This window comes from Dipodomys spectabilis, unplaced genomic scaffold, assembly GCF_019054845.1.
Source record: "Dipodomys spectabilis isolate Male_0828 unplaced genomic scaffold, ASM1905484v1 ptg000085l, whole genome shotgun sequence".
NCBI lineage: Eukaryota > Metazoa > Chordata > Mammalia > Rodentia > Heteromyidae > Dipodomys > Dipodomys spectabilis.
The window spans coordinates 5,320,482-5,345,092 of NW_024870762.1; the positions used below are offsets into that span (position 1 = coordinate 5,320,482).

Here is a 24,611-nt window from a genome sequence, read left to right on the forward strand (position 1 = left end):
GAGGCTTTACTCAGGGCCTAAGCTAGTTTATGCAGACCCTCTGCACTTGAGCTTTTCCTGCCACCTCTTTTAGTTTTTGGTTTTGTTTTATTTTTGTTTTTAGGTAGGCTCCTGTGGGTTTTTTCTCCTGGCTGACCTGGACATAATCCTCCTACTTATGCTTCTATCTATATAACTGAGATGACAGAAATGTGCCACCATACCCAGGTTATTTATTGAGAAGTGGTCTTACTAACTTTTCCCCTAGGCTGCCCTCAAACTGATCCTCTCAATCTCTGTCGCCACGTAGCTTATTTTACAGGCATAAGACACTCCACATAGCCTCTAATCTACTTTTAACAGTTTTGGGAGGGGAATGGACAGTAGTTTGTATGTTTTAAGACAGGATTTCATTATGAACTCCTGATCCTCCTGCCTCATCCTCCTGAGTACTGGGGTTACAGGCATGCACCACCAAGCTTGACTCTCTAATCTGTATTTGCAGGGCTTCTCCAAAGTAATTTATTCTCATAAAACCCCTGGGGTAGAATCTGAAGGTCTCCCTACAGAATTACCCTTGTATTGAAACTGAGACAAGGCACATTCTTCTGTAGACTGCTTGATGTTTATTAGTTTTTCGTGTTCTGTTTTGGAAACAATAACTTCATCCAAAAAAAAAAAGCCACTTTATTCCTACTATGAAACAAATTTTCTAGGCAAACTGAGGACTCTGGGTCTGAAGGGGATAAGGAAACAAAGGGCCTGGCAGTCCCTGGGGCCTCCGGGAATCAGGAGGGCAGAAGGACTCTCAGAGGATGGTGGTGGCAGCAGGCAGCACTTCCTGTCCCATGAAGATGTCCAAGTCCAGGTTGGGATCATCTAAATCCAGTTTCAGGAACTTATCCACTAATTCCTGGCACCTGAAGAAAGAGAATGATGGGGTTTATAGAAGAATGGATAACTGAGTCCCTGAGCCAGGGAGAGAATCTGCATAAGAAACCCATCACCAGCTGGGCGCTGGTGGCTCACGCCTGTAAGCCTAGCTACTCAGGAGGCTGAGATCTGAGGATCGCGGTTCAAAGCCAGCCCGGGCAGGAGAGACCGTGAGACTCCTATCTCCAATAAACCACCAGAAAACTGGAAGTGGCGCTGTAGCTCAAGTGGTAGAGCGCTCGCCTTGAGCTGAAGAGCTGAGGGACAGCGCCCAGGCCCAGAATTCAAGCCCCACGACCGACAAAAAAAAAAAGAAACCCATCACCTTGGGGCTGGGAAGGTGGCTCAGTGGTAGAGCACTTGCCTTGCATGCATGAGGCCCTGGGTTCGATTCCTCAGCACCACATAAGCAAAAAGAAAAAATCCAGGAGTGGCGCTGTGGCTCAAGTGGTAGAGCGCTAGCCTTGAGCTGAAGGGACAGCACCCAAGCCCAGAGTTCAGGCCCTATGACCGGACCCCCCCCCCCCCCCAAAAAAAAGAAACCCATCACCTTGATGATGTAGGGATTTAAGAAAGAAGCAATGTGTCATTGATGAGTACCATGCACATCCGGGGCCATGCACTTACTTTTCCATTTGGTTTTCCTTTAGTAACTCCTTGACAGGCTGGATAGGTTTTCCACTGCGGACCAAGTCTGAGACCTAGGAGCAAGATGGAAGGCAGGAGGGGTGTGGGGAGTTGAAGAAGAACAGAGGACTATTTGGGGCCCAGAAGTGCAGATCTCCAAAAGAAGGGACAAGGGGAACCCTGGGATGAAGGTGGTTGGACACAGAATCTCATCACCTCGTTGGCACGAGCAATGAGTTTGTCAGGTAGGCCGGCCTGGGCGGCAGTGTGAGAGGCATGGCTGGCATTGGCAATCCCTTCACAAAGCTGGTAGAAGAAGACAAGGTCATCCCCATCTTCACAAGTCTCCATGGTCTTAAAAGAGAACAAAATGGGGGCAGGGAGGAAGCTGAGAATGTGGCTTAATGGTAGAACACTTACCTGGCATACATGAGGCCCTGGGTTCAATTCCTCTGTACCACATAAAGTTTAAAAAAAAATATGTAAAAGCGGGGTGGGGGGGGGGGGGGCGGACAGTGTGTCATCAGCCACCCTGCTTCCTGCCCAGGAGGGAAAAAGCTTGGGCAATTCCTGTGCAGACTGAGAAGAGGACAGGAACGTGGCTCCTGCTTAGGGAACCACTGCTCTGATAGAGGAGCCAGTCCTTACACTGGGGAAATGCTCAATTTAAGGGTCCCTGAGGTAGATTGGCTTCCTCACCAAATAGTGTACCAGGGGTCCCTGAGGTAGTAGCTGTAGCTGAACAAGGCTCAGGAAGTTGGTGGCCACAAAAATGTGGGGGCACATGGGTCCAAGCGCAAGCCAATGTCGAAGCACAGCAGCCAGAAGTGCCAGTCCATCCACCTGCACGGAGGGCAGGAGGGAGGGGGAGAGCCACAAGCAGCGCCCTTCTACATCTGCCCTGGCCTTGCCCATCTCATATTCTCTATTTCTTTTCTACCCATACATCCATGTTGTTTCCCAAGCCTGGCTACACTCAATTGCGTCTCCATCCTCCTCCCTCTCCCTCCCCCTCTCCCCAGTTCCCCTCTCACCGTGTTGGTTCCCTTCCCAAATTCATCAATAAGGACCAGAGACTGCTCAGTGGCATTATTCACTGCTTTCGCCACCTAGTGGGCATAAGGTGGACAAGGAGGCTCCATTAGCACTCAAGGCCTCTAATGATCCACATTTTGTTCATTCTTTCCTTGACTCACATAAAGCAAAGGTTCAAGAGGTATTGTTTTTACTTTTGTCTGTGTGTGTGTGTGTGTGTGTGTGTGTGTGTGTGTGTGTGTGTGTGTGTGTGTACCATGGGGCTGGACACTGTCTCTGAGCCCTTTCCCTTAAGGCTAGCTTTCTACCACTTTGAGCCACAGTGTCACTTCCAGGTTTTTTTTTCTGGTGGTTAATTTGAGATAAGAATCTCATGGACTTCAAAATGTCATGTCAAAAACGAGCTTTACAATGTCGGTGTGGGGGGGGAGGGGGGAAGGATTGGGTGGGGGGGGAGGGGGGAGGCTGGGAAGGGAGGTGAAGGGTAAACAAAGGAGGAGGCTGCAATGCTTGGTAAGAAATGTATGCATTATCCTGCTCATGTAATTGTAACCCCTCTGTACAGTATGTTCTCAAATAAAATAAAATAATATTTAAAAAAAAAAAGAATCTCATGGACTTAACTGCCTAGGTTAGCTTTAAACTGTGATCCTCAGATCTCAGCCTCCTGAATAGCTAGGATTACAGGTGTGACCACCAGGACCCAGTTCTCAAGAGGTGTTTTTTGGTATTACATTCTGAGCACTGCTGAGACAGTTCCTTCCTCATTGTCCCCATCCTGATCCCTCCTCCCTTCGCGCCTTTTGACCTGATTGAGATCAATCATGAAAGTTGAGAGGCCGAGGGAAATGGATTCACAGCTGTGAATTCGGGTGAAGATGGCATCCACTGTCCCAATATCTGCCTCCTCCGCTGGCACAAAGCTCCCCACCAAGGCCATGAAAGTGATCAAGCCAACCTGAACAGGAGAGGAGACAGGACACAGAGACTGGTGGTGTGGGTGAAAGTAAACGTGAGGCTTAGCTGAGGCCAAGGATGATAGACAGAGAGATGGATACTGGGTAACAGAAGAACAAAGGTATACAACACACTGCCACCCACCCCAGCTTTAGACAGAGCAGAGGCCTGTTTGGAAACAGCATGGACCTATTTAGAGGTGGATCATGGGAATTCAAGTCATGGCATGATCTCCTAGAACATGGTTCTCAGGTAGAAAATGAGAATACAAGATGGAAGAGCAGAGGACTTGGGTTGGCTGGCTGGTCAGAGGTAGCAGGGGGGCGGGGGAAGACAGTAGAGGGCCAGGATGTAGGGCTTCTCACCTGTTTGAGATATATGCTTTTCCCTGAGGAATTGGGTCCAGTGATGACTTTGACTCTCCCTTTGTCCCCACCACATTCTGTGGAGTTGGGCACAAAGGTTCTTGCACACAGTTCCATCAGAGGGTGTCTGTGGTGGGCAGAGGGGCACTTTATATGACCCATGGATCCAGATGGGTAACCCCAGCTCCACCTCAGACAAGGGGCCTCTGGGCATCTTGTATATCCATCAACACCCCCTTTGTTCTTACCTGCCATTCTGGATTCTTACTCCATGGAGCTGGGAAGAGTAGCGGGGTCTTGAGTAGCCATACTCCCGGGCAGCACTGGCAAGAGACAGCAGGACATCCAGGCGGGCAGCAAGGTCCAATACCGGTGTCAAGACAGCTGCCCGCGCCAGCACCTGACACTGCAGCTGGTGCATCAGCAGGGTCTCCTGGTCTGGGGGCAGGTGAGGGAGGGAGCGGAGAGTCAGCTTCAGAGCACAGCGCAGGAAAGACAGAGACCACAAAGAAACCTGGAGCCAGGCATGCAGAAACTAAGACAGAGCCTGAGACTGCCAGAAATGGGGAAGATGTAGAGCAGAGTAAGAGAGAGACAGCAAGAAGAGGAGGCCATTGGAGACTCAGCCAGCTGCCCACCTCCCACCAACCTCACTCCTCTCACCCCGGATTTCACAGTGCAGGTCCCCCAGTAGTGCATCCAGCTCCTTGGTTCGAGCGCTCCGATAGTGCAGCTTCTCCTCTGAGAGAAACTGAGTACGAGAGTTCAAAGCTATGGGCGTTACATCTCTTGATCCTTCTCAACCCTCCCACTCTCTCCCTCAGCCTTTAATACCCCCAACTTGACTTTTTTCCTTTGTCTCAGAGGTGGTGATCTCAAAGTAAAACCACAGAGGAGATCACAAAATGGGCAATGGTGGGCTGGGAAGGTGGCTCAGTGGTAGAGCGCTTGCCTTGCATGCATGAGGCCCTGGGTTCGATTCCTCAGCACCACATAAGCCGAAAAAAAAAAAAGCCAGAAGTGGCACTGTGGCTCAAGTGGTAGAGCATTATCCTTGGGCTGAAGAGCTGAGGGGACAGTGCCCAGGCCCAGAGTTCAGGCCCTCTACCGGACCCAAAAAAAAAAAATACACAAAATGGGCAGTGGTGAGGGAGTAAGATCCTTCCTTCACTTGCAGATTTGTTTTTCTTAATCAGTCCCGGGCAGGTGGAGACTCTCACCATAAAGTCCAGTCCCTCGATCTCAAAGTCACTGGCTTCTGCCATAGATGGCAGGCGGGGAATAGAAAGGAGGAAGCCGATCTGGGAAGAGTAAAGACATAGGATTGGGGGGGTGGGTAACCTTCTTTCCTTAGGAGAAACCTATAGACTCTTGTATATATCCCCCAGGCCTTCCTTCTGGGGGTGACACAAAGATGACATTCCCCCACAAGTTCTCTTAGCTACTAATATGGCCTCCATAAGCCTAATAGGACCTCAAAAAGACCCTTGGGCTTCCACTTCCTCTCCTTCCCGCACCAGAGGGATGTAAATGACGCTGCACGAAGGGATACGCGAGTCCAGATTCTCCAGCTCTTTCCGAGCCACTTCAGTGAGGAAACTGGGAAGACCCATCAGCCTTCGTTTTTCTAGGAACATGGAAGACACATGGGTATGAAGAGTGAGGACCTTGCTCTCGTTTTATGATGACCCCCAGCTGTGGGGAGGGCGGCTTGCTGAGGGGGGGGTGCACCCCACTGCAGGGCTCACAGGCACATCCCATACTCAACCCTCACTCTCATCAATTTCAGGATCTATGTTGGGCAGGACAGTGAAGCGATTTTCAGCAAGACTGCCCTCAAAGTCCACCTGCAGAGATAAAGGAGAAGTCCGTTTCTTATCAGCCAGCGTCACACCTCTGTCCTGCCCCTCAGCTTTTCCCTTGCCGTCCAAGAACCTGCACCTTGCAAACGCACCCAATGTTCTGTTACCACCTCATGGGCTCACACGTTTCCTCATCTCCCACACCACCTTCCCCACACCCCCGTTCTTCGCCATTCTTTTCCCTATCTCCCCGGGTGCCCTGTCTCTTTCCTTCTACTTACCACTTTCCCAATGAGGCTGGCGATGTGGTGTAGATCATCAGAGAACTCTTGGGCAATGTCTCGAAAAAGCTGGATGGACTGAGGCAGGGAGCGGCAGGCATCTCTCAGACCCAGGGCGCTGTACACCGTCTGCAGGAGAAACTCAATGAGGGAGATGACCCCCACTCAGGTGAGCTAAGGGGAGGGAATATGGACAGACTGAGAAGAACAAAAACCAATGTGAGAAGACACATAAAGTAAAAAATTAACAAAAAATGAGGGCTGGGAAGGTGGCTCAGTGGTAGAGTGCATGCATGAGACCCTGGGTTCGATTCCTCAGCACCACATAAGCAGAAAAAGCTGGAAGTGGCGCTGTGGCTTAAGTGGTAGAGCGCTAGCCTTGAGCTGAAGAGCTGAGGGACAGCGCCCATGGCCAGAATTCAGGCCCCACAACTGGAAAAAAAAAAAGAAAAAAAGAAAAAGAAAAGAAAAAAGAAAAAGAGTTGCTTGCAATCCTAGTGACTTGGAGGTCTGAAATTTGGAGGATCACAGTCTGAGGACAAGTTGGGCAGAGAAGCCTTTTTTTTTTTTTTGGTTAGTCCTGGGGCTTGAACTCAGGGTCTGAGCACTGTCCCTATGCTCTTTTGTTCAAGGCCAGCACTCTGCCACTTTGAACCACAGCTCCACCTCCAATTTTCTGGTGGCTAATTGGAGATAAGGGTCTCGCAGACTTTCCTGCTTGGTCTGGCTTTGAACGTTCAATCCTCAGACCTCAGCTTCCTGAGTAGCTAGGATTACAAGCATAAGCTACCAGCACTGGGCCAGAGAAGTCTTTAAGATTCCATCTCAAAGGGAGAAGATGGATATGGTGGTGCAGGATGCACAAAAAGCCAAAAATGGGTGGCTTGAGATACAGGTGCCCCTGAACAGGAAGCGAGACTATCTAAAAAATAACTAGCACAAACAAAGACAGAGAAGAGCTGAAAGACAGAAAAAGAACAGCTAAAAAGGAAATAACATCTTTTCTAAAACACTAATGGTACAAACAAAGATAACTCGAGAGCAATTATTTAATCATGCTTGGCCTCCCAAGTGTTAGGAGAGGAGAAAGGTAAGGGAATATGATAGAGGAGATGAAGTTGTTCAAAGTATACTGTGTGCACATAGGGAAATATCACCATAAAATCTCATGCTACAAATGTATGTTGACTCAAAAAAAATAAGAAGTGAAAGTGGAAGAAATATAGATAAAACACGATTGGCGGCTGGGAAGGGATGTGAAGGATAAACAAAGGAGGAGGCAGCAATGCTTGATAAGAAATGTACTCATTATCTTGCCCATGTAATTGTAACCCCTCTGTACAGTATGTTCACAAAAAATAAAAACAAAAAAAAACACGATTGGCATTCATTGTAGTGTTGTAACTACATAGTGGTATTATAAGGGATTAATTATACTATTTTCTCTAAATTCTTTTTTTTTTTCCCCTGTCAGACATGGAGCTTGATCTCAGGGCCTGGGCACTGTCCCTGAGCAATTTTGCCCAAAACTAGCACTCTACCACTTTGAGCCACACTTCCACTACCTGTTTTTGAATGGTTAATTGAAGGTTAGTCTCACAGGGACTTTTCTGCCCAGTCTGGCTTTGAATCACAATCCTCAGATCTTGGCCTTCTGAGTAGCTAGGATTACAGGCGTGAGCCACGGGCTCTAAATTCTTTTTTATGTATGTGCCAGTACTGGGGCACAAACTCAGGGCCTCTCACCAGGCTTATGCTCCACCACTTAAGCCATACTTCTATTTGGGGCTTTTTTGCTGGATAATTGGAGATAAGAGTATCAATTTTGTCAATCTAGGCTGGCTTCCAATCTCAGTCCTCAAATCTCATACTACTGAGAAGCTAGGGTTAGAGCTAATAAGTCACCAGCCCTGGCCTGTAAATATTTTTTGATACTTTCCACAATACAAAGGTGGGTTTTTATTTTGTTTTAAGCCAGGCACTGGTAGCTTATACCTGCAATTCTAGCGACCCAGAAGGCTGATATCTGAGGATCCCAGTTCAAAGCCATGTCAGGCAGACAAATCTGGGAGGTTTAGACTCTCATGTCAAACTAACCAATAAAAATCTGAAAGTGAAGGCAGAGGTATGGTTCAAATTGTAAAGTGTTAGCTTTCAGTGAAAAACCCAAGCAAGAGAGAGGTCCTTTAGCTGGGTGACAGTGGCTCAGGCCTGTAATATTAGCTACTCAGGAGGCTGAGATCTGAGGATTATGATTCGAAGCCAGCCTGGGCAGAAAAGTCTGTGAGACTCTTATCTCCAGTTAACCACCAGAAAACCGGAAATGGCACTGTGGTTTGGAGTGTTAGAGCACTAGCCTAGAGTGAAAAAAGTCAGGACAGTGCCCAGGCCCTGAGTTTCAAGCTCTACAACTGACCAAAAGAAAAAACAAAAACAAAAAAAACAAAACAAAACACTTGTTTTTCTTTCTTTTTTTTTTTGACAGTCGTGGGGCTTGAACTCTGGGCCTGGGCACTGTCCCTGAGCTCTTCAGCTCAAGGCAAGTGCTCTACCGCTTGAGCCACAGTGCCATTTCTGGTTTTCTGGTGGTTAAATGGAAATAAGAATCTCACAGACTTTCCTGCCTGGGCTGGCTTTGAACCACAATCCTCAGATCTCAGCCTCTTGAGTAGCTAGGATTACAGGTGTGAGCTGCAGCGCCCAGCCAGTGTTTCTGTTTTTAAGAGTAATAGGATAAAGTTGGACAGAGTGACCAGTGTAGAGGAACACAGTCCAAATTTAACTTGGACTTCAGGAGTTTAGAAGGAGGCCTTACATGGAGTGTAGTGGCACTCAGGAGAGCAGAGGTAGAACGATCGTGTGTTGGAAGCTTAGCATAGGCTACCAGAGCAAGATTTTTAAAAAAATAAATGAAAGGGGAGGTCTTACCTTATACAGAACCTGCCAGTCATTGACCTTGGTGTGAGACAGCTTCATGCGTTTCAGAATAAGCTAAAGGCAGATAAGGAAACAGTCACTTCACCCTCTCCTGCCAGAATGTCTCTCAAGAAACACATCATCCACTGTTAGCCCTCAACCTCCTTTCCCCCATCCCTGATCCCTATCTTGGGCTCACAGGCACATTCTTGATGTGACTCATGAGCCTGTGCAGCATCTGAGCCATGTCCAGATTCTGGGGCAGCAGAAAAAACTGTATGACGTCTAGACGTGAATTGAGCTCCCCGAGGTCCTGTGTTGGACGTGTGAACCATAGCCTGGAAGTGAGAGTTGGGATGGAAAGCTTAGAAATTACACTTGTACTCGTTCTTGTCTTTGTCTCAAGTTTCTAAAATGTATTTGGAAGTCCTTCCTTGGGGATTGTGGCAATATGTATTTCTGACTTGTTATAGGAATTATTCTGGCAAAGGCAGAATCCTATCTATGTGGGTGCTTATGTGTGTTTACTGAAAAATGGCTGCGGGCTGGGAAGGTGGCTCAGTGGTAGAGTGCTTGCCTTGCATGGATGAGGACCTGGGTTTGATTCCTCAGCACCACATAAACAAAAAGAAAAAAAAGCCGGAAGTGGCGCTGTGGCTCAAGTGGTAGAGCGCTAGCCTTGAGCTGAAGAGCTGAGGGACAGTGCCCAGGCCCAGAGTTCAGGCCCCACGACCGGACCCCCCCCCTCAAAAAAAAAAAGAAAAATGGTTACAACAAAACTGTGTATAGGATGATTTTGATAGATAAGACCATTTGTTATTCCATGTGGATGTGTGATGAAGCTTGTCAATATTTTAGGAGAGCAGTGTGTTAAAGTATTTGTGTGCCAACACTGTTGCTCTCTCTGTGGTGGAGTGGGAGAGGGTGAGTCAGTACAAGTTTGCATATCTGTATTTAGCTGTGAAGTATCTCTGGGTAATAGCATAGATATTTGTCTTTTCAAGTTCTTCCTGTGAAATTACATTAACTATTCCATGTGCAGTAATCCTGTAAGTCATAGTAAAGGCTATCTCTGCAAGGAAAAATATTTGAGGAGGGGAGGGTCATTTGAGAAGCATCAATGAAGATTGTCTTTTCTCTCCCCCCTCCCACCCCCCCTCTGGTCATGGGGCTTGAATTCTAGTTCTGGGCACTGTCCCTGACCTTCTTTTGTTCAAGGATAGTGTTCTACCACATGAGCCACAGCACCACTTCCATTTTTTTCTAAATAGTTTATTGGGGATGAGAGTCTCACAAACTTTCCTCCCTTGCTGGCTCAAACCCCACCCTTGGATCTTAGCCTCCTGAGTAGCTAGGATTACGAGTGTGAGCCACTAGCACCTGGCTTTTTTCTTTCTTCTTTTCTTCCTCTCTCCCTCCCTCTCTCTGATCTTTTTTTTTTCTTTCTGTCTTACCAGTACTAAGGCTTGAGCATTGTGTCTGGGTACTATTGCTTAGGTGGGTTTGTTTGTTTTTTCCTTGGTCATGGGGCTTGAACTCTGGACCTGGGCGCTGTCCCTCAGCTCAAGGCTAGTGCTCTCCCAGTCACAGCGCCATCTCAGTTTTCTGGTGGTTTATTGGAGATAAGAGTCGCTTAGGAGGGCACTGGTGACTCACACCTGTAATCCTAGCTACTTGGGAGGCTGAGATCTGGAGATCGTGGTTCAAAGCCAGCCAGGGGAGCTGGGAAGGTGGCTCAATGGTAGAGTGCTTGCCTCACATGTATGAGGCCCTGGGTTTGATTCCTCAGCACCACATAAACAGAAAAACCTGGAAGTGGTGCTGTGGCTCAAGTGGTAGAGTGCTAGCCTTGAGCTGAAGACCTGAGGGACAGCGCCCATGGCCAGAATTCAGGCCCCAGGACCTATTTAAAAAAAAAAAAAGAATGTGAAACTAAGAAGTTGAGCCCAGGGATTCTTTTCTACATTAGAACAAACCATTAAGCATTTTATCAAAGAGCCAGTGTGTGGAAACACTGGGGCCTGAGGATACACATCTCACATTTAGTCTATAATCAGTTACCCTGGGGCAGAGACTCCAACTAGCATGAAACAGAAGAACCAGTTAATTCAAGGGTGGATTTAAAAAATGTCTACTTTCTCCTTGGTCACAGAGGGAGGGCTTCTGTCACAGCAATGTATATCTGTCCCACTTTTGGAGAGCATATGAGCCTCATTAAGCAGACATTTTGTGAAACATCTAGATGTCCCTGTCTGATGTTCTGCTAATGCCTTAGCAGATCTTAGTCAAGCCAAATTGCCTAATTTTATAGCTAAGGAAATGAGGCTCTTCACAGATCCACAGCACTGCTAATAAGAAGTACATCTGGGTCTCAAACTCAGCTCTTCAGACTGCCAGGACAGTGCTCCTTAAAGCATACTGTGACATTTAGTTGTCTTCTAAGCACCCTGTCAGCTTTAAGCCAGTGGGGTCCTTAGTTCATCCTTCTACTTATGATATCAGAGCCTGCATATCACATATGAAACATCTGAACCCAGATCAAAGTGCTCTGTCCACGTGCCTAAAACACCCTGTCCACCTGCTGATCATGTGATCAAAATGCCCTGTCCACGTGGTGATCACGTGATCAATGTACCCTGTCCATGTGCCTACAAAGCCCTGTCCACATGCTGACCACGTGATCAAATGCCCTGTCCACATGGTGATCACGTGATCAAAGTGCCCTGTCCACAGCCTAAAAAGCCCTGACCACATGGTAATCATGTGATCAAAATGTCCTGTCCATGTGCTGATCACATGATCAAATGCCCTGTCCATGTGCCTAAAACGCCCTATCCACATGATGATCACGTGATCAAAATGCCCTGTCCACGTGGTGATCACATGATCAAAGTGCCCTGTCCACGTGCCTAAAAAGCCTTGTCCACGTGATGATCACATGATCAAAATGCCCTGTCCACATGCTTAAAATGCCCTGTCCACTTGCTGACCACGTGATCAAAGTTCCTTGTCCATGTGCCTAAAAAGCCCTGTCCATGTGGTGATCTTGTGATCAAAATGCCCTGTCCACGTGGTGATCATGTGATCAAAGTGCCCTGTCCACGTGCCTAAAGCGCCCTGTCCACGTGGTGACCACGTGATCAAAGTGCCCTGACCACGTGCTTAAAAAGCCCTGTCCAGGTGATGATCACGAGATCAAAATGCCCTGTCCACGGGCCTAAAATGCCCTATCCACATGATGATCACGTGATCAAAACGCCCTCTCCATGTGGTGATCACGTGATCAGAGTGCCCTGTCCACGTGCCTAAAACGCCCAGTCCACGTGATGATCATGTGATCAAAATGCCCTGTCCACGTGCCTAAAAAGCCCTTTCCACGTGATGATCACATGATCAAAATGCCCTGTCAACGTGGTGATCACGTGATCAAAATGCCCTGTCCACATGCCTAAAACGCCCTGTCCACGTGATGATCACGTGATCAAAACGCCCTGTCCACGAGGTGATCACGTGATCAGAATGCCCTGTCCACATGCCTAAAATGCCCTGTCCACGTGATGATCACGTGATCAAAATGCCCTCTCCATGTGGTGATCACGTGATCGAAGTGCCCTGTCCACGTGCCTAAAAGCCTGTCCACGTGATGATCACGTGATCAAAGTGCCCTGTCCACGTGATGATCATGAGATCAAAGTGCCCTGTCCACGTGCCTAAAAAGCCCTGTCCAGGTGATGATCACGTAATCAAAATGCCCTGTCCACGGACCTAAAACGCCTGTCCACGTGATCATCACGTAATCAAAACATCCTGTCCAGGTGCCTAAAACGCCTTGTCCACGTAGTGATCACATGATCAAAACGCCCTCTCTACTTGGTGATCACGTGATCAAAGTGCCCTGTCCACGGGCCTAAAATGCCCAGTCCACGTGATGATCACGTGCCTAAAAAGCCCTGTCCACGTGATGATCACATGATCAAAATGTCCTGTCCAAGTGCCTAAAACGCCCTGTCCAGGTGGTGATCACGTGATCAAAATGCCCTGTCCACGTGCCTAAAACACCCTGTCCACATGATGATCACGTTATAAAAGTGCCCTGTCCACGTGATCAAAGTGCCCTGTCCACGTGATGGTCACGTGATCAAAGTTCCCTGTCCACGTGCCTAAAAAGCCCTGACCACGTGGTGACCACGTGATCAAAATGCCCTGTCCACGTGGTGATCATGTGATCAAAGTGCCGAGTCCACGTGCCTAAAAAGCCCTGTCCACGTGATGATCACATCATCAAAGTGCCCTGTCCACATGCCTAAAACGCCCTGTCCACGTGATGATCACGTAATCAAAATGCCCTGTCCACGTGCCTAAAACGCCCTGTCCACGTGATGATCACGTGATCAAATCCCCTGTTCAAGTGGTGATCACGTGATCAAAGTGCCCTGTCCACATGCCTAAAATGCCCTGTCCACTTGGTGATCATGTGATCAAAATGTCCTGTTCACGTGCTGATCACGTGAGCAAAGTGCCCTGTCCACGTACCTAAAAAGCCCTGTCCATGTGGTGATCACATGATCAAAATGCCCTGTTCACGTGGTGATCACGTGATCAAAGTGCCGTGTCCACGTGCCTAAAATGCCCTGTCCACGTGATGATCACATGATCAAAGTGCCCTGTCCAGGTGCCTAAAAAGCCCTGTCCACGTGATGATCACGTGATCAAAATGCCCTGTCCACGTGCCTGAAATGCCCTGTCCTCGTGATGATCACATGATCAAAGTGCCCTGTCCACGTGTCTAAAACGCCCTGTCCATGTGATGATCACGTGATCAAAATGCCCTGTCCACGTGGCGATCACATGATCAAGGTGCCCTGTCCAAGTGCCTAAAAAGCCCTGTCCACATGATGATCACATGATCAAAATGTCCTGTCCATGTGCTGATCACCCAATCAAGTGCCCTGTCCAAGTGCCTAAAATGCCCTGTCCATGTGGTGATCACATGATCAAAATGCCCTGTTCAAGTGTTGGTCACGTGATCAAAGTGCCCTGTCCACATGATGATCACCTGATCAAAACACCCTGTCCACGTGGACAGGGCGTTTTAGGCACATGGACAGAGAATTCCTTCCTTTCCTCCCTGATTGAGATTAGAGATTTAAACTTGAAGCACTGGAGTATTTCAATTACCCTACCAATTGCCTGGAGATGACCTCAGAGATTATTCTAAATTAATCCCCCTCCAGAGGGTTGTGGGAAAAGGATTGTGCTCCTGTAGGCTAGCAAAGGCTTCCACTCTGGGTTGTTGTTTTTGTTGTTGTTATCATTATTATCATTGCCAGTCCTGGGGCTTGAACTCAGGGCCTGGACACTGTCCCTGAGCTTCTTTTGCTCAAGGCTAGCATTCTACCACTTGAGCCATAGCACCACTTCTGGCTTTTTCTATTTATGTGGTGCTGAGGAATTGAACCCAGGGCTTCATGCATGCTAGGTAAGCACTCTACCACTAAGCCACATTCCCAGCCTTATTTTTTTTTTTTTGGTTGGTTATGAGGCCTCAACTCAGGGTCTAGGCACTGTCCTTGAGCTTTTCTACTCAAGGTTAGCACCCTACCACTTGAGCCACAGCTCAGTTCGTTTTCTGGTGGTTAACGGGAGATAAGAGTCTCACAAACTTTACTACCTCATATGGCTTCAAACTGCAATCCTCAGATCTCAGCCTTCTGAGTAGCTAGGATTACAGGTGTGAGCCACCAGCGCTTCACTCTGAGTTTTTAGAGATGATATGAATGGTATGCTTGGATTTGTATGTTATGTTTACTCAGAGTACTCCACCTACAAGTCCATGGGTCAGGCACTGAAGTAACAGAAATGACCACTGGACAGAGTTCACAGTTACAGAAACAAGAAGATTCTCTAATGACTAATTCTAACTTGCTATGACAGTGGAACTGAAAAACGTAAATAAAGCCAGGCATCAGTGGCTCAAACCTGTAATTCTAGCTACTCAGGAGACTAAGATCTGAGGACTGCAATTCAAAGCAATCCCAGGCAGAAAACTCCATAAAACTCTTATTTCTGATAAACTATCCCCAAAAAGCCAGAAGTGAAGTTCTGGCTGGATAGTAGAGCATTAGCCTTAGGCAAAAGAAGCTCAGGGACAATACTCAGGACCTGAGTTCAAGTCCCAGGACCAGAACAAACACACACACACATACACACACACACACACACACACACACACAAGCACTATATAGCACAAGAAAAGTGCACATCAAAAGGTTGTATATCTGGAAGTGGCGCTGTGGCTCAAGCGGTAGAGCGCTCGCCTGGAGCTGAAGAGCTCAGGGACAGTGCCCAGGCCCAGAGTTCAAGCCCCACGACCGACAAAAAAAAAAAAAAAAGGTTGCATATCTGGGTGCTGATGATTCACACCTGTAATCCTAGCTTCTCAGGAGACTGAGATCTGAAGATTGAGGTTCAAAGCCAACCCTGGGGCAGGAAAGCCCGTGAGACTTATTTCCAATTAATCACCAGAAAATAAGAAGTGGAGCCGTGGCTCAAAGGGTAGAGCACTAGCCTTGAGCAAAAAAGCTCAGAGACAGAGCCTAGACCCTGAGTGCAAGCCCCACGATGGACAAAACAACAACCTCTAGCCAGGCACTGGTGGCTCACACCTGTAATCCTAGCTACTCAGGAGGCTGAGATCTGAACATCAAGGTTTAAAGCCAGCCAAGACATTGACTTCAGTGAGATTCTAATCTCCAATAAACTACCAAAAAAGCTGGAAGTGGAGCTGTGGCTCAAGTGGCAAAGTGTCAGCCTTGAGCAAAAGAAGGTCAGGTATAGTACCCCGGCCCTGAATTCAAAGCCCAGGACTGGCAAAAAAAAAGGTTTTTGTTTTCGTTGCACTAGAATTTGAACTCCGGGCTTTATACTTGCTAGCAGGAACCCTACCAGTTGAGTCATACCTCCATCCCCCTTAGAGGTACTTGTAAAATTTTCATCAGAAAGTTGACAGTTGACCAGATACAGGTAACTCACAACTGTAATTAATTCTAGTTACTCAGCAGGCTAAGATCTGAGGTTCAAAACTAGCCTAAGCAGACAAATCTGAGAGACAGAAGCTGGAAGTGGAGGTTGGCTCAAGTGGTAGAATGCCAGTTTTAAGCAGAAAAAAAAGCCAAATGAGAGAGTGAGGCCCTGAGTTCTAGTCCCATTGCTAGCATGAAAGAAAGAAGGAAGGAAGGGAGGAAGGGTAAAGGAAGAAGGGAGGGAAGGAGGGAAGAAAGGAGGAGAAAGAGAGGCAAGAAGGAGGAAAGAAGAACTGGGAATGTGGCTTAGTGGCAGACTGCTTGCCTAGCATGCATGAAGCCCTGGGCTCAATTCCTCAGTACCATATAAACAGAAAAGCCAGAAATGACACTGTGGCTCAAGTGGTAGAGTACTAGCCTTGAGCAGAGAGGGGCTCAGGGACAGGGCCCAAGGCCTGAGTTCAAGCTCTAGGACTGGTTAAAAATAAAAATAAAAATAAAAAAGGAGGAAAGAAGGAAGGAAAGAAAGAAAATAAATCAGCTGATTTGAATCTTGAAGGCTTTTGTTTTTTTGTTTTTTTTTTTGTTGGTTGTGGGGCTTGAACTCTGGGCCTGGGTGCTGTCCCTCAGTTCTTCAGCTCAAGGCTAGTGCTCTACCACTTGAACCACAGTTTGCTGGTAGTTTATTGAAGATAAGAGTTTCATGGACTTTCCTGCCCGGGCTGGCTTTGAACTGTGATCCTCAGATCTCAGCCTCCTGAGTAGCTAGGATTACAGGCGTGAGCCACTGGCACCTGACTAATCTTGAAGTTTTTTTTACAAGGAAGAAACAGGCAAAAGACTTTCCAGAGTGAAAAATGATAAACATGGGTACGATCTATTTCTACAATGGCAAGAAGTCCGAAATGAATAGGATACAAGCTGGATTAAATAGGAAAGGACTTCTGAGGAGTGTAAGAATGTGAGCCTGAACCTCCTACTGCAACCTCATACCACTACACATGCTAATCTTCATCCTGTTATTTTGTTTCTACTTAAAGTTTTTTAATAAAAGCGTATAATGCTGGGAAGGTAAGGTGGCTCAGTGGTAGAGTGCTTGCCTTGCGTGCATGAGGCCCTGGGTTCGATTCCTCAGCACCACAAAATAAATAAATAAATAAATAAATAAAAGTGTATAATATGCTCATATCTCTGTGTTGGAATAGTTAGTAGTTTAGAAGGATTGAATGGAAAAAGAAGAAATTAGAAGTAAAGAAACCAATCTGGAGACAAATGCTCCAGGTTAGAAATCATGATTGCCAGAACTGAAGCAGTGGGAAGAGGGTGAAAGCGATGACTGAGATTTTGGGATAGAATCAAGAGACATTAGTGAATAATTGAATATGGAGTGAAGGATAAGCATCAATCCAGAGTTCATAGCTTGAAAAGTATACCGCCAGCAATGCCATTAACCAAAAAATAAAAATTTTTTAAAGATGCAGGAAGAAGAGCAGGTCTGTAGGGCATCAGTATGGATGATCTGATTTTGAGGTGCCTGTAGAAACTATGTGTGGCAATTATATGCAATTAGAATTCTACATACAGAGTTCAAAAACTAATTTGAGTCATCAGAAAATAGCTCATTGGAAAAGCGTTTTTGAGATGTGGTGTGGGTCTTTTTGATGTTATTTGGTTTTGTTATTTTGCTTTGCCAGGGTCAGAACCTAGGGCAAATGTTCTACCATTCTGGATCCCTAGACCCCTTAAGTATTTTTTTTTTTTTTTTTTTGCTTTTTGCTTTGCTATGTATCCCAGGTTGGCCTTAAATTCACAATCCCCCTCCTTCCTTCCTTCCTTCCTTCCCTCCCTCCCCCCCCCCTTTCTTTTTTTGCAGGGGGGAGTCCTAGGGCAAACTCAGGGCCTGGAAGCTGTCCCTGAGCTTCTTCCTTTTTTTTTTGTTTTTTGTTGGTCATGGGGCTTGAACTCTGGGCCTGGGCACTGTCCCTCAGCTCTTCAGCTCAAGGTGAGCACTCTACCACTTGAGTCACAGTGCCACTTCCAGTTTTCTGGTGGTTTATTGGAAATAGGAGTCTCACAGACTTTCCTGCCCAGGCTGGCTTTGAACCATGATCTTCAGATCTCAGCCTCCTGAGTGCTAGGATTACAGGTGTGAGCCACCAGCACCCGGCTCCCTGAGCTTCTTTTGCTCAAAGCTAGTGCTCTACCATTTGAGCCACAGCTCCACTTCCTGATGTTTTGGTAATATTTTGGAGATAAGAGTCTCATGAACTTTCTTGACCTGACTTGAACTGTAATCCTCAGATCTCAGCTGCCTAAGGAGCTCGGATTACAGGAATGAGCTACTAGTGCCCAGCTTCAATCCTTCTTTAGCCTGGGAAGAGCTGGGGTTAGAGGTATGCACTTTCACACCCAGTTGACATATGAAATGATTTTTTTATTTATTAAAGATATTACCCTATGTTATACTAGTGTTTGTGGTCTTGTTCCTGCTACTTGTGTGTACGCAAGTCTGTATCATCAATAGTTACTGTATATCTGTGCTGAAAACATAAATTGAAGGCAACAGCAGCTACTACATGGTGCTACTAGAATAATTAATGCATTTAGCCAGTATTCAATAAAGGGTAGTAGATAGGGTGGTGTGTGTGGGTCTATAGACAATAAGTAGACATCAGTATATGGTATACACACAGAACTCAGGCATGTGTGTATGTAGTGTGTCTGAGCCCACTCACCTGAGCAACTTCTCTCCCCACTTACAGCGGCATCTGTTGAGGATTCCTGGGGGTAAGAGGGGAGGGAATATACTTTTTATAAGGCAAGATGGCTTATGGATTCAGATATACAGTAAAAATGCTGCCAAAGTTGGCATCTAGCCACAAAGTTGGTCTGGCATTACCATACATGGACATGTGGGATGGAATGGACACTCACAGGAACACTCAGCCAGAAAAACACTTGGAACAGGCCTAGCTATGACTCACCGAGAGTCCAATACACATACATAAAAATTACATACAACCCACTGAGATACTTGCAGTCATGTCCTTAATATACTCTAAAGCCATAGGTATGTGATAAAGACTGCAAATCAACTAGAGGGAGTTACCATAGTAACATAACTCCTTTCAACAGGACCTCCTAAAGTCACAGGTTCCCAACTAGAAGAAACATTCATATAGACCCAGGAATGAATACAGAATTGGTTGTTGCAGCTGATGCAGAGAACACTGAGTGAGAGATAAAGGAACAGGTAAAACTCACAGCAGATACAAACTCTGAGGAGTTACAATCCAGAAAGCTGGATTGACGTGAAAGAGAAAATTGGCAATGGGACTGCAAGGGGAAGAGATGGGCTGAGATTTATCTTGGCAGCCAACTGCTTTTGTATAGCATGGTTGTATAGCATGTAGAGAAGAATGGGCACACCTACCAAAGAGGCTGAGCCCCTCCTTCAGTCCACTGGCCACTTTGTACACCGAGGGGTGAGACTCACTCTTAAAAATCTGTAGAACACTGTCAGGGAGAAATGGAAGAATTTGGAGATAACCTGGATTTTTTTAAGGGAAAGGGAATTAATGATTGAAAAAAACAGAATGAGGATCAGGACAATGTTCCTGAGATTATATTCCCCCAACACACTTTGGGGGCACTAAACCTAGAGCTTTGTGTACAATGGACAACTGCCCTAGCACTTGAGCCAAGTCCCCACCCTAGAGACTATCTTGATGCAAGATTTATCCCTTAATCTGTCTGTGCCTCAGTTTCTCCCTTCAGAAAAGGAGGATGATAGACTGGGGCCATAGCTCAAAGGAAAGAATGTGCCCAACATGCAGCAGGCGTGGGCTTCCGTTCCCATTCCCAGCTCTGAAAAGGGAAGGAAAGAGAAAAGAAAGGAAGGGAGGGATGGAAGCTGGAAGAAAAGGTAGAAAGACCTTCATGCTTTTCTCCCTTCCTTCCCTTTATCTTCTTTCACCTATCATCCTTTCTTTTCCTTCAGGGACAGAGACCTTAAGAGCCTTAGGATTGGGGAAACTAAAGCCTCTTTAAAATGATTAGCATTAGACTCAATCCTTTTCTCTCCCCAGAATGGCAGACTGCCTCTACCTCCTCACCTGTAAGTGTCTTGATCTATGCTCACCAGATGGGTCCTGAGGACAGAAAACAGAGATAAGATAGCTGGTTTATGAGAGATCTGCGTTTATTCCGAAACTCCACTCCTTGTCTCCCCTCTCTGAATATTATTTCCATCTTCTCCCTACAGCTTCACTGCCCCTTTTATCCTGTGTGTCCCAGCACATTTCACCCACTGGCTTGCTGCCCCCATCCCCAAACCTGAGGCTCACTTTGTTTTTTATTTTTATTTATTTTTGGGGGGGGGTTCGGTCATGGGGCCTGAACTCTGGGCCTGGGCGCTGTCCCTCAGCTCTTCAGCTCAAGGCTAGCGCTCTACCACTTGAGCCACAGCACCACTTCCAGCTTTTTTCTTTTTTCTTATGTGGTGCTGAGGAATTGAACCCAGGGCCTCAGGCATGCAAGGCAAGCGCACCGCCACTGAGCCACTTCCCAGCCCTGAGGCTCACTTTTTAAGCCTCCCAGTCCCACTTTACTTTGGTTGAGAGTAGAGTGAATCACCTACAACACAAATTTCTTAAAGCCCAGGATGGGGATGCTGACATTACAGTCTTCCAGCTCAACCCCAATTCTTCTTCGGCCCAAGAACTTGAGCAATCCTCCAAGAGCCCGAACCTGGGAGGGGATTAGCATTGTATAAATCTCCTGTTTATTCAGCAGCAATAAATCCTAATATAGTCATCCCTCTCTATATTGAGGTACACTTATTACTACTTCACAGATTTTAACCTATCACGGGGGTCTCTGGAACCTAACTCCCATATAGGTAAGGAAACACTGTATCTTAGAAGCTACTCAACACTAGGGAAAACTATTATTTTCCAGGAGTGGTCCAAAACCTTCCAGAATATAGCCCTAGGGCTGACACATTTGTGCCTTTCTCCAATTGACCACACAGCCCCTCCTTTACCCTCAGGACCCAGCTCACCAGGAGAAGGCAGTCAAAAGGAATAATTGAGGAGAGGAAGAGGATTTTCTCAGTGGCAGTCATAGACTCTGGGATGAACGAGTAGTTTCCAGAAAGAAGACGTTGTTTGCTTATCTCTAGACCTATTTGGGAAGTTGGGGAGGGAAAGGTCTAGTAGCATATTTTTTCATTCCATTTTAAGAACAAGAGAGTAAAAGCGGGGCTGGGAAGGTGGCTCAGTGGTAGAGCGCTTGCCTTGCATGCCTGAGGCCCTGGGTTCAATTCCTCAGCACCACATAAGAAAAAAGAAAAAAGCTGGAAGTGGTGCTGTGGCTCAAGTGGTAGAGTGCTAGCCTTGAGCTGAAGAGCTGAGGGACAGTGCCCAGGCCCAGAGTTCAGGCCCCATGACCGGACTCCCAAAAAAAATAAAAAAAAATAAAAAGCTAAGCCTGGTAGTTCATGCCTATAATACTAGCTACTCACGAGGCTGAGATCTGAGAATTGTGCTTCAAAGCCAAACTGGACAGGAAAATCCATGAGACTCTTATCACCAATTAAACACACACACACACACACACACACACACACACACACAGACGCACGCACGCACGTACTCCGCACGCACTCGCAGTCTGGCAGTAGAATCTCAGGTGATGGGTGGGGCTGGGAAAGCAGGGAAGGACTATCAGGATGGTATGCAAAGCACAAAGGAGATACCAAAATCCACACTTGGCAAATATACGACTTCAGGTCTCCTTGGCTCTCTCTGCTCCTCAAAGGCTGTGGAAGGCAAAGAGAGGACCATTATTCCATGTGTAACTTAGTCTGTGCCTCCTTCCCACTCTCCCAGTTCTATCTAGCCTCTTGGAACATTCCATAACTTAGCCCTTTCTCCTTTTCCCTCTTCCTTACCAAGCTTTCCTAGAAACCGAGTCATATTCTCATCCTGTTTTGCACTTGTAACAATAGACTGAGGATTGATTTCATCCAGAACTTAAGAGAAGAAAGATAAAACTAGTTAAAGAAGCTTTATCTTTTTTTCTTTTTTTGGCAGTCCTAGGGCTGAAACTCAGGGCCTGAGCTTTATCTTTTAAGGAGGAGGAAACTCTCTTGGCTAAGCTCTCTCCCTCTCAGATTTTTCTCTAAAAGTAGGATGTACACATTGGGAGCATATGTCTCATTCCTATGGGATTTATAGAAGTTTCAGTGCTAGGGCTGGGAAGGTGGCTCAGTGGTAGAGCACTTGCCTTGCATGCCTGAGGCCCTGGGTTCGATTCCTCAGCACCACATAAGCAAAAAGAAAAAAGCCGGATGTGGCGCTGTGGCTCAAGTGGTAGAGCGCTAGCCTTGAGCTGAAGAGCTGGGGGACAGCGCCCAGGCCCAGAGTTCAGGCCCCACGACCGGACCCAAAAAAAAAAAAAAAAAAGAAGTCTCAGTGCTAGGAGGAAAGAAAGATGTCTTGAAGATTGTCACTAGACTAAATCCCTTGAGGAGTCATGACTTACATGGGCAGGACTAGATCTGCAGCACTTAACATATTGTAAATACTTAAGAATAATGAAATGGGTGCTGGTGCCTTACACCTGTAATCTTAACTACTCAGGAGGATTTCAGTTTGAAGCCTGCTTGGGTAGGAAAGTCTGTAAGACTCTTAGCTCCAGGGGCTGGGAATGTGGTCTAATGGTACAGTGGTTGCCTAGCATGCATGAAGCCCAGGGTTTGACTCCTCAGTACCATATACACAGAAAAAGTCGGAAGTGGTGCTGTGGCTCAGTTGGCAAGGAGCTAGCCTTGAGCTGAAGAGCCCAGGGACAGCTCCCAGGTCCAGAGTTCAAGCCCTATGGGCAAAACAAAACAACAACAAAAACGGATTCCTAAAAACAAGAGGAAGTGTTTAGTAATCAACCATAAGTTGTCAAATAAGGACATATGAATGCAGTTCTAGAAAGCAGGGGAATTCGTGGCTGTCCCCACCTCTTTGGAGAAGCTTGAGGCTCTCATGATCGGGGGCATCTGGCATAAAGTGGATGACAGAATCACTAGTGTCATAGTAGGCAATGCCCAGATATCCCGAATTCCACAGCACACACAGATGGATCTGCCCCACGAGGAAAAAAAGGAAACCAATGATTTGTACCACTGGGAAGGGCAGGATTTTGCCAGGCTATATTAACTGTTCGTTGATCATTTTATCTAATCCCTGGGGGTAGAAGGCGAGTGCCTGGCCCCGTTCCCCAAACCCTAGTATATTCGAGCACGCAGACATCCCCTGGAGACCTCGGCCGGCTCCTCGTCTTCGTCCTCCTCCTGGACTTCTCTGATTTCTCCAGACCCCAGCACCGGGATAGGGGGGCTGGCTGTGGCCGGCCTGGATCCCGGGCCCAGCGGAGCCCTGCCTGGGGTTGCTCGGAAGGAAGCCATGGACTGGAAGGCTCTGCGGACGCAGAAGGGGACATTTCGTTAGCAGGGGCGCGGAGGGCTGTGGTGACGGCAGAGGAGGCAGGCTGCCGGGGCTTCGCAGGGGCTCCACGGGAGTAAGACTGGGAGGCCCCGGTGCGCCCCACCCTCATTTCTGTCACACGGATTTTGTAGTTTGGAAGCGGGGAGCTTTGAAGGTCCGGAGAGAAGACCTGTGGAAGTGTAACCTCTCCGCTGCTACCAACCACGCCCCACGACCACAGCGTCACGCTCTATCCCCACCCACCACAGCAGCCTCCTCGCGGCGTTCTCCCGCCTTTTCCGTCACGCGACGGGGAGGAGCTCGAGACCGCCCCCCAGGCCAACTGCCCTAAGCCGCCGGGAAGGACGCTGCCAGGGCGTGGGCGGAATGCGCGCGCAGACTTCTCACTCTCTTTATAGCTATTGGTTAGAGAGTCTCGGATCCTATCTAGAGATTCGACGAAGGCGGGAAGGAGGCGGTTCCCGCTGAAGGGTCTGGGCGCTGATTGGTTTTTTCCCCACTAGGGGCGCTGCCTAAACTTTCAAACTTCCCGCCATTTGCCGTTGCTTAGCAGCGGGGTCTGAGATTCGCGGTGTCTCTGGGTTTTGATTGACGCGGGGCGGAACCGGGGGGGGGGGGGGGGGGAGGAGACCGCTGGCGGAGCTCGACTTCCGCTTGGGGTAGGGTCTGCCGCGGTCAGGAGGAGGGGTTAGCTATAGCCGATCTTAAAGCGACGGAGGCCTTTTTCTTTCTTCGCCTACGTTCCCCTCCCCCCCCCCCTCTACTCCCCCCCACCCCGAGAGTGGAGAGAAGCAAAATTAATTCAATCCTGGCCGACAACTCTGAGTTAATGTTTGCTCCGAGTTAATATTTATAAAGAACTCTGAACAGTGCCTGGCAAACAAAGTGAGAGCTACATAAGTGTTTTAAATAAACAAGTGGAAATAAGAAACAAGACTCCTATTTTAACCTTATTTTGCCTGTTTCCTGCGTGCTCGCTATGACCACCCCCACAAAGACGCGATGGGATCTATTTATTTCATACCCCTCCCAGGAGGTGGAAATACTCAAATTACATCAAATTTTTAAATACTAGATCTAATGAAATCACCTAAACCCATATAGAGTTACGTGAATAGTTAGGTTTTTAAAAAGAGGTAGCCGAGTAAGAACCACCCCATGCATGTGGTATTCAGGTAAGGGGTAGGTTTTT

General features: G+C 47.3%; 1 protein-coding gene across 1 annotated transcript; it reads right to left on the bottom strand.

The window, feature by feature from the left end:
• Nucleotides 1–667: 667 nt before the first annotated feature.
• On the bottom strand, nt 668–23,695 carry Msh5 (mutS homolog 5). The gene is made up of 25 exons (XM_042683999.1): nt 23,675–23,695; nt 23,236–23,392; nt 22,933–23,056; nt 21,871–21,951; nt 21,676–21,738; nt 20,980–21,101; nt 20,557–20,666; nt 20,033–20,068; nt 19,351–19,433; nt 18,653–18,698; nt 9,095–9,233; nt 8,908–8,970; nt 5,980–6,108; nt 5,671–5,743; nt 5,414–5,523; nt 5,117–5,197; nt 4,560–4,647; nt 4,145–4,334; nt 3,897–4,023; nt 3,383–3,532; nt 2,574–2,648; nt 2,239–2,382; nt 1,756–1,893; nt 1,540–1,613; nt 668–899 (listed from the first exon to the last, which is right to left on the bottom strand). Exons 2-25 carry the CDS (start codon nt 23,377–23,379, stop codon nt 788–790), a joined length of 2,502 nt encoding a protein of 833 aa, XP_042539933.1. The 5' UTR covers nt 23,380–23,392; nt 23,675–23,695; the 3' UTR covers nt 668–787.
• Between the last annotated feature and the right edge of the window lie 916 nt (nt 23,696–24,611).

What these genes read in the sequence shown, in the direction of transcription:
- Msh5 (XM_042683999.1), bottom strand. Translation starts at nt 23,379, where the DNA reads ATGGCTTCCTTCCGAGCAACCCCAGGCAGGGCTCCGCTGGGCCCGGGA. An exon ending in GGAGGGGCTCAGCCTCTTTG is followed by an intron (nt 18,699 to 19,350) that starts GTAGGTGTGCCC and finishes TCTTACCCCCAG; the next exon opens with GAATCCTCAACAGATGCCGC. An exon ending in GCGTCATTTACATCCCTCTG is followed by an intron (nt 5,198 to 5,413) that starts GTGCGGGAAGGA and finishes TACTCTTCCCAG; the next exon opens with ATCGGCTTCCTCCTTTCTAT.